At 38.2% G+C, this 13116-nt stretch overlaps 1 protein-coding gene across 1 annotated transcript in view; it reads right to left on the bottom strand.

The window, feature by feature from the left end:
* The window catches only part of RPGRIP1L (RPGRIP1 like), a 126585-nt gene that overhangs the window by 34810 nt on the left and 78659 nt on the right, over positions 1-13116 (bottom strand). The window contains exons 21-22 of the mRNA XM_044987013.1: positions 11547-11709; positions 9514-9611 (exon numbers count right to left, since the gene is read on the bottom strand). Coding sequence (XP_044842948.1) covers positions 9514-9611; positions 11547-11709 — 261 coding nt within the window. The remainder of the gene's footprint in view (positions 1-9513; positions 9612-11546; positions 11710-13116) is intronic.

Below are 13116 nucleotides of genomic sequence, written 5' to 3'. Positions count from 1 at the left end.
TTTTTTCCAACATTATTGCTCTCCAGGTTTTTTTCTTTCACGTGAATATCTGTGTTTTTGGTTTTATTTTTCCTCAAAATGTACTAGCTTGTGTTTTTTCATGTTGAAAATCATGTGCTATTTTCTACCCATATTTCTAAACTCACTTGGCACCTTTTATTATATTTCTGACCAATATCACTAGTAAATTTTCTTAAGCTCTTTGCACCATCTTCTAATTAATCAATTAAGCTATTAAATACATTTTCTAATGCTATTCAAAACTTCTCCTTATATCACTTTTGTTGTTGTTGAAGGCTCTTTAGCCCGTTTTCCTATCCAAGCCATTTGAATTAGTTGTGAGGGGAAGATCTCATGATGTACTGTAGTATCAGATGCTTTACTAATATTTTCTAATTGATTTATTTAGTTGAATTAAGCTCATCTGGCAAGATTATTTCTTCATAAATTCATACAGCCTACCATTCACAGTCCATTAGTTTTTAGATGTTTAGTGGTGGTGGTTTTTATCTCAGCCGCTTCCCTCTTAATATTTGTTCCATTATTTCACTAGATTCAGAAGTAACATATACCATTTGATAACTCCTACAATCTGATTTGTTTTCAGAAGGTTGATTCCATATTTAAGTATTTTTCAATCTTCTGGCAGTTGATCAGTTCTCCATAATTTTTCAGAAATAGCTGTCAGTGGTTCAGTAAGTTCACTGGCTAATTCTTTTAAATTCTGGTATATATTACACTTCAATTTCCTGACATTTTGCCTTCTAGAAATCTAATACTCTTTTACTGCTATGCACTTCATTCCCGTTCCTTGCTATGGTGCATTCAATAAATTTGTGGACACTGGTACCTTATCTGTTTAAATGGGGTCCCTCAAATCCTTTATCAGAGTAGATTGTTGAGAAGGTTGTTGAAAGATAATTTTGATATTACCTGGACTCTTCACACTTCTTTCACCCTTTCACTTTGGCTTTAGTCCTTTTTTGATCTTATTCACTAATCATGACCTCTTAATGATGGAGTATGGTCATAGGTTAATACTTATTCTCTTAAATGTGTCAGCAGCCTTTGAAAACTCTGACCATGAAGTTTTAATGCTTGCTTTCAGAACCTCAGTGGGGTAGATGGTACTGGCTGAAGGATTCAATTTCTTCCTTCATCATACATGCCAGTATGGTGTTCATATTTTCCCCAATGTCTGACTGAGGCTGCATTTGGATGACAGAATGCTGGTTGAAGTCAAATCCTGGCAAGACAGAGGTATTACTAGAGGATACAAATCATGAATGAAATACAAGTGGAAAATGAAAGACGACTAAGGCTTATGAAATTTGGACAAAGTACAAGCACCAGCCTCACATGACAGAGTCAGGCCGAGATTTTAAAAACTGGTTATCAGAAACTCCTAAATCTATATTTAGGCACCTAAATAAGTAGTCAGATTTTCAAAAGTGCTGAATACCCATCAACCCTCAGTGAAGTTAGAGCTCAAACAAATACAGCCAGAGTTACCTGAATGTGTTATAGTCCTGCAGGAGGGAAGGATGAGGGGAGCATAAGAAGGCAGCCATGATTTTAACATTGAATGTAATGATCCAGATCGTCAGCTGGTGTAAATTAGCACAGCTCCATTGACTCAGGGTTTGGACCAGTGTACCTGATTTTCAGGCCCCAGCCTCCACTTATGCATGAATAGCTCTGCATATGCACACCTATGCATCCATTTGGGGTTGTAACACCTGTATTTGCAAGTCATAGAGTCTCAGATTTGTGTGTGCAGGTGTCAGGTTTTACACGGGTAAGTTCTATCCAATCACATTAGATATTTCAAACTTACACGTGGGTGATACTGTATAGTATATGCACATGCAAAAGGACCTGTATGCACAAATGGAAGCCAGGTTAAGGCCCCAATGAAAATCAGGCCCATTACATCTACAGTAATGATAAAAATATATTCTCCCCTTTGATGTATGCATGTAATCATAAATGATATTCAATGCCAGTGCAAAATGAGCATATTAAAATGGAAATGTGTTTATTGCTTCTTACTATGTACATTTCACTGTGTGCATTATGGATGTTCAACCTTTCACAACACATTTTACTGAACACCAGAACCACAACCACCTGGCATTGCTGGTTCTTGTTATTTAACAGTAACTTCCAAATTAATTACATCATGAGATCTTCATTTGGAGAAACTGATTATGACAGTTTTCACTAAACTACTATTAGTGTACGCAGAATGCCCTTACCATATCTGCCATGAAGGAAAAAGATGTAAACATACCTAAAGGAAAATGGGACCACCATTGTATAAATTGCTTTTGCCAGTAATTGCCTTGCAGGCACATTTTAAAATAACTTGGAAGCTGACAGCAGTAAATTTTATTGTGATAATTGAAAACTATATTATAACTCAAGATGATAAAGTGCAGAGGTGGGGGTGAAAGGAGGAGGGATGGAAGAGAAAAGGCAATTGTTAATTTTTTTAGACTATGCCAAAGCAAATGCAAATTCCTAGTTTTGATGTATATTTTGAGGACCCGAAACAAGGCTTTTAATCAATGTATTATACATCAAATTGATAATGTTAACTTCGGATTATTCAAATGTATGAAATATTCATAGAGAACTGTCCAAAGTTTTACATTTCCCTGACTTTTTTCTCTATTAATTATCATGCCTGGAAGCTTTTTAGTAAAAGCAGCAGCCATCAGCCTGACTGAACCTGACAAGCTAGCAAGGCCCAATTATACTGGCACTCTCTGGCACTTTGATGTACTGGAAACGAAAAGAGATAGGGGCAAATTGTATAGCACATTATGTTAATGACTTGATTTAATCCAGCCACTAAACTTTATGTAGCCTGTTAAAAAAGATGCTAACACTAATTACGCCACTTTGGAAAGGAAAGAAGGGGACAAGCATTTCATACAGACAAAGTGAAGCTCATAAATGTTGTAAATGAAATGAAACAAAATGAAGTAATCTATGATTAATTATACATCACAGACATGAAGAAAAGAGAAAGAAGCAAGTAGTACAGCTAAGTACTGGAAAATCTGTTAGATTCCTTTTATGATCAACATACCTAAGAAAAAACCATGAACTGTCTGATTTGCAACATGCAAAAAAGAAATAGTATGATCTTAAATGGCTTAAACAGTGTGGCATGCAGTTCAGATTCACAGTATAATTAGCATGATCTGTAAAAATCAGAAGTTTTATTTACAGTGTTTTAATGATTGCAGGATATTTATCTCAGACATAAAAGTAAGGTACTGATTTTTTATTTTAAAAAATCAGTTCAATCTAAGTTTTATAAATTGTATTCTTTGAATTAACTAAGTTTTCAGATACAGGAACCCATTTTTCTCCTAATTTTGAATTATATGCTCCAGGCCAGCAACACCAACCTTATTTCAAATCTATTGATGTAAAACTTAGAAACTTCTAGGTTCTTCAGTAATCTTATCTACCTTCTTGCACATTTGCTTTGTTTCCTGATGAACAGATCAATAGGGAAAGGAAGATGCTAATGATCCATAAACTAATCTTTCTAAAACAGAAAATCATTTATGATTGTGCTTAAATCATTTTGATAAAATAAACTGCAGTACAACTCTAAATTTGTACATCAACTACATCATTGTTTGGCTTAATGGTGATGAGTAATTTCCTGTTTAGTTCACACTGTTACAGATTAAAGAATGTTATGGCATTCACTATGTAATTAAATATAATGCAGTTCCACCTATTAAAATTACTTAGGTATCTCTCTCTAATTCAGATACGTGGTAGTACTTCTGAACCTCTGTGAAAAGTGATGAATAGATGTGCAGCCAATCATGCATGAAACATTGCTTAATGTAGCTGGTTACATTATAGGATGTTGCTCATGCTTTACTGAGATAGTGTCTGACCACAAATCAGACTATTATTGACCATTGTAGATAATCACATTTTGGAATGTTAAAAAGCCAAGGTCACTCAGCCCAAGTAGGTTATAACAGTGTGATATCATGCAAATAACCCTCTCAGACACAACAGGAAAAAAATCACTCAAGTACTTATTATACAGACAGTTAGAAATTTTACAGTCAATTTTTTTTCGAGGAACTAACTTCTTTACTTTATAAAGACTCAACTTCAGGTCTATTCAGCTAAATTAAAGTCTTTATTCTCCATGTCTTTAGGAGACACTTACCACACTTTTAGCAAAGAAAATGTACAGAAGCAAGTTTTCCAAACTTGTTCTATGTTGTGTGTGTGTGTAATTATGTGCAAGTCATTTTTACTATCTCTGGTGTATACAAACAACAGTAGAAAATACTCATGAAACTCTCCTTTGCATGCTAAAGTCAAGGGAATGCTCTTTTCACATGTGTCTATTCTATCATTTATACAAATGCACAAAACGGTACATGAACAAAGTTGCACCACGAAAACAGAGATTGTGAAAAAGCTTCTTTGGAAAAATGGCTGTTAGTGCTGCAGTTAGAAGAAAGATGAGGAAGGATAAGAAAAATGATCTGTGAGCATTTCAGCTGATTAAAAACTAAATATCAGTTTAATGTGTTGTCAACATCTTAAAGTCAATGGAAGTGAGGCAAGGGGCTGGTAAGGACAGGGTAGGTATTGTGGAGGTCATGACAATGGAAATTACTCCTCTTGAACAGTGGGCACGGTGTCTGCCAGAGAGAGAGAACTGGTGCTTTCTGTGTAAATAAGACAATCACTGGCAGGTTTTCTGCATGAAGTACAGGATGAGGAAGAGAATAACAAGAGAGAACGTTTCTTGGAGATTCAGGTTTCATACACAATTACTCTCTATGGGCAAGCAATTAATGCGTGAGTTCTGTTTTAACTCAAAAAGTGGCACCAGGCTGATGAAAGCCTCTAGCTGCACTTTCCTTTTGCACAGTTTAACAAACAATAAATGAACCCCCCCCACAATAATATAAATCATAAATGGTAGCTCCTCTGTTTTCACAGAGATCCCTTTCATGGTTTCAGGTCAGCCCAACACAGTATTCTTTCAAGGTGTTGAGTCTAAATAGCCCGAGCTGTATTTAATTAGCTTACAAATGGTAGTGCCTCCATAAACTGCCTCTGAACTCTGGATCAAAATTAATCCCTGAAATCATAGGATTTATTCTGATTCAGTGGAGCCTCCTTTTAGGGACACCACCAGTGTGGCAGGTCTTCTGTGTCCCCAATGGGGGTACCAAGACGTGTGTATACTGTCATATACATATATCAAAACACAAAAAAGTTATGTGAAAAGATTAAGGTAGCAAAATCAAGCCCTCAAAAGTTAGGAAATATCAGAGGTTGCCTGTGCAACCTGAATTCAGCTCCCTTATACAGTAACTCCTCACTTAAAGTCGTCCTGCATAACGTTGTTTTAGTGTTACATTGCTGATCAATCAGGGAAAATACTCATTTAAAGTTGTGCAATGCTCCACTCTTATGTTGTTTGGCTGCCTGCTTTCTCCACAGCTGGCAGCCTCCCTACGCCCCCTCCCCCCAGCATCTCCTGCCCGCTGGCAGACCCCGTGGATCAGTGCCTTCCCCCTCCCCGCCCCCGCTGCCTGCCCACGGCAATCAGCTGGCTTGTGGCATTTTGGAGGCAGGAGGGAGGGGGGAGGAGTGAGGACTCAGCATGCAGGCTCCCCCTCCCTCCTGAACGCCGCAAGCCAGCTGATTGCCCCGGGCAGGAGGCGAGGGGGAGGAAGAGGGAGCCTGTGCCAAGTCCTCATTCCTCTCCCCTCCCTCCTGCAGGCAGCAATCAGTTGGCTTGCGGCGTTTTGGAGGCAGGAGGGAGGAGCGAGGATTCAGTGCACAGGCCCCCCCTCCCTCCCAAACGCGGCAAGCCAGCTGATTGCCTCAAGCAGGAGGGAGGAGCAAGGACTCGGCGCGCCTCCCCACTCCCTCTCCTGCCTCCCGAATGCAGCAATCAGCTGGCTTGCAGCGTTTAGAAGAGGGAGAGGGAGGGGGGAGGAGCCAGGATGCCCCCCGCCCCTGGTGCTTGCAGAGTAGGGGAAGCTGCCCTGGAACTTAACCCCCCTATTTGCATTAATACTTGCAGGGAAATTGGATTCGCTTAACATCATTTCACTTAAAGTCGCATTTTTCAGGAACATAACTACAGCGTTAAGTGAGGAGTTACTGTACATATGCATTGTGATACAGTCTTTTATTATATGATCACACATCATTTTTCCCCCCCAAAGACCCCTGCCAAATTCATTGCACAGAATGGATGGTGCTCTAATAGACAGCTATTCAATATTTTGTTTCTTCCTCATTATTCAATGTCTGACCCAAGGCCTTATTTTATTTCACACTAGTCAAACCCTGCTCTGAAGCCAGAACTATTAATTTCTTGATGGGCTTTTCTGTGGTGCTCATCACTACAGAATCTTAATGCTCCAGAAGGATTATTTTTACATCTCTGTTATATGTGGGTGTATTATTCCAATTTTATAGATAAGGAATGGAAGTACAGAGATATTAAGTTCCAAAGTATTCACTAATTTTGGGTGTCCAATTTGAGACACTTAGGACTTGCTTTTTCAGAGAACTTAGCATTATGTACCATTTTACAATATATGTCAAAAACAGCTCTCATTGACTGCAGGTGCTGCTCTATGTGCTCAGTACTTCTGCAAATCAGACTGCAGGACATCAAGTCAGGCACTCAGAAAACGAGGAACAAAATTAGTAATCAACTATGAAAATTTTGGTGTGGCTTGATTGGCATCACACCACACAGAATTCTGTGGCAGAGGCAGGGATACACTCCAATTGTCCAGAGGCAGCATTCAATAACCATGAGACCAACCTCTCATCCTGCACCACCCTGTCTCTTTCACTCCACACTTTCCAACTTCTGCAACGAATGAAGCAAGGTTCTTTCAGAAAACAGCCTCTTGCACTAAACACACACCACCCGAATTCATCCCCAGAGCAGGTCCATCCTGTTCACTGAAGGAGGCAGGGGTCTTTGTATGTCATCATGTAATTAAAGACTGCAACACAATGCATACACAAGGGGCCTGAATTAATGCAACCTTAATTATGGTATTTTCTAGCTTCTGAGTGCTTGACTTTGCAACATTAACAATGTCCTCCCAACACAGAGAGAGAGAGAGAGAGAGAGAGAGAGTGTGTGTGTAATTTCCCAGGTTTTTAAAAAAAGCAAACTGAAAAATTCCATCATGTGGCATCACACTGACACCCTCACAGATCATCAGCATGGTACATCCACCACACAGACCTCTGCCACTTCAACCAATGGCATAAATAATAGCTGAAGTAGGTTGTAATCCTGCATGTGGGCCAGCACTAGACAATATGGAACACTTTACCAGTTGCTTTTACAGATATTTCTTGACAGCAGAGGAATGGTGAGACTCAGAAATCCATTCCAGATGCGGGAGAGGTGTTCTCTAGTGGGCATAGACATTTCTGCCCATTTCCCCCAAGTGTGACCCCTTCTGCCTGGACTCCTCCAACCTGTGCTTGTCCCAGTCTTGTTTTTCCCCCACCCCGGCTCCTCATCCCAGTTACATTCTCTTATGTAACCAGTCCCAGTCTCCACTCCTCAGGCTTCTCATGCTAGTCCCAATCTCTTTCATACTGACATTCCCAGGTTCCACTCCCCCCTAATCTCTCAGCCTTTTGTCCCCAGCTTTTGGCCAGCAATTCCCAGTTCCAAGCTCCCCACCCTGTCTGTCTCTCTTCCCCACCATGGCCTCCAGTTACATCCCACTGTTCACACTCCCCATCCCACTTACTTTCAGTCCCAATCTCCTGCCCTGGACTCCAGGTCCAATCTCAGAGCTCTCTTCTCCCCCTTTCCCCCCAAGATCCTAGTCTCTTTGTCCTGTCAATCCCTGTTCTCCCACTTTGCTCCAGCTCCTAATCAGATCGGTCTCCTCTTCCCTAATTTCTCCGACCCACTAGATCTCAGTCCAACTCTCCTTGCCCAGTCAGTACCTGTTTTCCCTCCCATCGAAACTCACTGTCCCAGTTTCCCTCTTCCCAAAACAGCCTCCAGTTCCAATGTGCCCACCTCAGAGGGTCGTTGTCCCAATCTACGACTCCTCTTACCTCCTACTGACCTAACTCTTAAGAGCTGAGGATCAATCAGACCCTTAATTATTAAAAATAATTTGTCTATAGAAGATTAGATGTAAGTATTAGAATTGGAAAAAAGTTAAAATTAAAGTGCTTAACAAAACACAGCAGTCACACAACGATAAGATTAAATGCAGAATTTCTAACAAGATTTATGCTTCTCAGTAGATTAGACTAGAACGAGCACAAATATTTTAGTAGCAAGAATTGTAAGTAGTAATGTTCTAATAAATTCTAATTACAAACATATTCTATTCTTGTAAAGCAGATACTATTATTACAGAAATACCTTAACACAAGCATTCACTGCTAAAATTGTTTACAAATAACTTTTATTCTATAGAACAAGATACTGTGTGTGGTTCTAGTATCACAGAGCAGGCACCATAAAATTAATTAATGCAATATATTTAAACCAAATAACACATTTAAATATTACTGTTAAGATTTTGGTAGTAGTGTTTTAATCAGCAAGTGGTTATAATTTGAGATGGAACTTACACTGAGAATAGCCTCTCCACCTCTTGAAACATTAAAGACAAGTTATCTATAAGCCTTCTTGTAATTTGGTAATGGCATGATTGTTGAAGAACAGAACTTCTAGGATTTATACAGTTCCTAACATCTTCAGTTATTAGATTAATTAACACGTAAAAATTAATTACATTTCTTTACTAATTACTAAAAGACGACTGTAATTTTTAGAAGAGTCTAATCTAGTAACACTTACACTTCTAAAACTGCTGTCCCTTAAAATTCAGATTAACTGAAATCAGATTCCAAAAATTACCAAAGCCCATTCCGGCACTCCTGCAGAACTCCTTTTGACTGAAAATGGGATTCTTTCAGACCACTGGTGTGCAACCTGTGACCCGCGGCCCGTCACGGTATTCTGCTGGCGGGCCACAATACAGTTTGTTTACACGGGTTCGCCGTTCCCAGCCAATGGGAGCTGCGGGAAGCGGTGCAGGGACATGCTTCCTAAGCAAGAAAGTTGTACTGGACACAAATGATATCGGCATATAATTTGCATATTATGCTTACAAACGTGTACCTGCACATGTATTACATAGTCTGACCTGAGGCCCAAGTTTTGAAGATTACTGAAAATTTACAGCTTAATTTATGTATATAGAAAACCTCTATTTGCAATGCATAATCAGGTCATTAGGCTAAGTTACCTGATGTGTGTGCACAAGTTCCCTATTTCAGCTTGAAAACAGGTACACATACAAACTGAAGGCTCTTTGAAAATCTAGCCCTTGATATCTCACTGCTGATATTAGAGGAAGACACATTTAAAATATGTTTTTCTTAGATTTAAATAATTTCTCAAACAGAAGCATTTAATTGCTTACTGACCTGTTTAATATTCTTGGACACTGGGCTAGGAACAATACAGTCATCACTGTCAGTTATTATTGATTCCATGGCATCAGTTGCCTGTCTATTATCTTGATCTGTTGGGGGAAAAAAAAACAGTTAAATTCTGTATTTGTAGTCCATTTGAGATTTGTTGAGAAACCTAGGAGCATAATATTAGTTTTTCTAATAAATATAGTTTGAGAGAGTCATGCAAATCTTTTATCATTTGCAGACCATGACACAGGCAAATCAATGACTATTAAATGGTCTAGGAAGTCACGTTGTTTTTCTTCTGATCTGCTAAAAACACTAATGGCTATGATGGTGGAAACAGAGATACAATCATATCAAACCTCCTGTGGTAAACAATAGTGTAAACAAAGATTAGTTTAATATAGGAATTAGGGCTGTCAAATTTTTTAAAAAATTAATTGCAGTTTTAATTGCACAGTTAAACAACAACAGAATACCAATTTACATTTATTATAAATATTTTTGGATGTTTTTCAACATTTTCAAAATATATTGATTTTAATTACAATGCAGAATACAAAATGTAGTGTTCACTTCATATTTTTTAAAGTACTGCAAAAAAGATAAACAATCTACAAGTTGAAGCATGAAGGGGCACACTAATGTTTAGCGTATCTGGCATGTAAATACCTTGCAACACCGGCTACAATAGTGTCACGCAAAGACCTGCTCTCACTTTCAGATGACACTGTAAATCAGAAGCAGGCACCATCATCTCCCGTAAATGTAAACAAACATGTTTCTCTTAGCGATTGGCTGAACAAGAAGTAGGACTCAGTGGAGTTGTAGGCTCTTAAGTTTTACATTGTTTTGTTTTTCAGTGCAGTTACGTAAAAAAAATAATTCTACATTTGTAAGTTGCGCTGTCACAATAAAGAGATTGCACTTGTATGAAGTGAATTGAAAATATTATTTCTTTTATCTTTTTTACAGTACAAATATTTGTAATAAAAGAATATAAAGTGACCACTGTACACTTTGTATTCTGTGTTGTAATTGAAATCGATATATTTGAAATTGTAGAAAAACATCCAAAAATATTTATAATAAATGTATATTGGTATTCTATTATTAACAGTGCAATTACAACTGTGATTAATCGTGATTAACTTTTTAAATCAAGTTAATTTGTTTTGATTGAATTGCTTGAGTTAACTGTGATTAATTGACAGCCCCTAAAAGGAATATTGATTTAATCTGTGGATTTCCACTGTTTAAGTTTTAGCAGCTTGCACATAAACGACTACATTGCAAAATAATTTCTCAGAAACAGGTTAGGGTTGGATTCAGGCAGACACTTCTACAAAGCTTTCAGCTCAGTTTTGCTGGAGTAAAAAAAAATTATAAAAGAAAAGCAGAAGGGGTTAACTCTTGATTTTTGCATTCCTAATGAGAATAGAAGGCCTAACAAGAAGCTATAAACAATTGGATGTAAAAATCTAGTACCCTGTTCCTGCCCTTATTTAGTAGACAAGGACTCAGTTTGATTCCCTGACACTAAGCCTAAAATAAGAGCTAGAACAGGATGACCTGGCTTTTGTAGTCTGTATATAAATCTGCTGCTAACAACTTGAAGTCACAGATGTGATAAGATGTACTGCCCTCTCATTTTCTGAGACGATCTCTGATATTACTGTTGGCTGTTATCTGCAGACAAAAGGAGAACACTTTTTAAAATATTCTTTAGAACGTCACTCTTCTGAAGGGAGAATATAAAGACATTTAAAACAGACGCCAGGTTTTCTTTAATATTTTATGAAACTAGGTCAAATACCAAATTTTTGCATTCAATTACTATATAGCTTCCAGTTGGGCTAAGAATAACGCAAACAAACCCAACCAAGTACAGCCATGAGGAACACCAGAATATAATTTCGGTCGTGAACCTTCTTATAATGAGGTAGCTCCCACTGTTAACAACAAGTGCTTAAAATGGAAAGAGTGGTAGCTTTATTAATTAAATAGATTCATTTATAATTTATAAAAATGAAAGTTACCTTCTGGTTCCAATTCCTCAGTTATTTCTGTTTCATCTCCAGAAGTAGCTGAGCTCTGGTCAGCCAATTGACCCTCAGATAGCTGAGAGAGGTCATCTTTTTCCTGCTGAATTTCTCCAGAAGTTTCCTTTACTTTATCATCGGTCACTCTTTCCTGTATAACCTCAAATAAGCAGGTATATTTACAGACATTCTGTGGTATTTATAACACCTACTAGAATAGGAAAAGCTACTGAGACTTAAAACTTGAAGAGTTATGGCTCGTATGCATTATATATGTGACCTATTAGTAACGATATAGCTTAAACAGGACAGAGAGCAATGAAAAGCTCATCAATTATCAACTGCAATAACAAATATCTGACAGTAAAAAGGACAAATTCATAACAATTTACATTTTCTAAAGATATAATTCATAAAATCTCTTGGCATCTGTCAACATAAATTCAGCCTCTGAAGGTCTCAAAACATTTAACTTGTATTTTAAACCATTTATTTTTAGAAAAATTATTATTCCGATGGTATTTTTATAACCGTGATTAGCCTTTCTGCACTGCATTAGTTTTCATGAACTGCAAATAGCACTAAAAAAGAGCCAGTTTAAAAATTATATATTTAATGTGTCAAAAATCTAGGGTAAGAGAAGCCTTTAGTTTATAATTTATTCTAAAGTTCTCTTTCCTCCCGCTTTCAGATCCACTGAAATCACAGAACATGGTACCTTTTTCAATATGTACTAAATCTGGGATATCACACCCACCAATTCTGCTGGAGTTTTATCTACTCTATAGGGAGCCCAGTAAAGTTTGTTACCAGATCATTTTCTTTCTGGGTCTGATTTCTCTCCCAAGTCAGACATTTGAGCTGCACCTGTCCTCCTACAGTATTGGAGGCATGGGGCTCCAAGGCTTCCCATAACCATTCTATTCTTGGACCAGGTGAGTCCCTCCACTCTAGACCACTGCAGCCTAACAAAGGAACTTTAAGAAGCCACTGAGGACTCTTCCACCAATTGAACAATTCTCTTCTGGTATGACGCTGGCTTTAGGCCCTCCATTGGAAAAGGAGACAGGTCAGAGCTGGGACACTGTGCTCCAGGCAATCCTTGGCCAGTGGAGCATTCTTTATGAAAAACAGTGGCAGTGGCAGAGCTCCCTTTTTGCAGCTCACGAGATGATCTCCTAACAGATGGAATTCATTGTAGTCTTTGGCTCATTCTATTTGGCCTGCTCTGCCTTGAGGGGAGAAAGAGGAACAAACAGAAAGAGTGCATTCAGGAAAACAAAAAAAACCCTTTAAATGTGTCCCCCTGAGGTGAACAGGGGCTTATTTGCCCTCAAAATAAGCTTTAAACAGAGGAATATGAATGTAAAATCAGGAGCACTGAACCACTGTTCTGTTAGTTCACCAGATCTGTCAGGAGCACTGTTTCTGCTGCAGCCACTGCTGGCAATAAGAGAGGTGTAATCTAAATGTCTTGGATTGGGAAGGAAGGTCAGGTGCCAGAAATGAATATCCTTGCATAGGTTTGCAAAACTATTTAATTATCCTTATTTTCCTCTGGGGAACA

The sequence above is a fragment of the Mauremys mutica genome, chromosome 14 (genome assembly GCF_020497125.1).
Source record: "Mauremys mutica isolate MM-2020 ecotype Southern chromosome 14, ASM2049712v1, whole genome shotgun sequence".
NCBI lineage: Eukaryota > Metazoa > Chordata > Testudines > Geoemydidae > Mauremys > Mauremys mutica.
The sequence above is the reverse complement of the archived record's forward strand: the minus strand, read 5'-3'. Positions and strand labels throughout refer to the sequence as shown.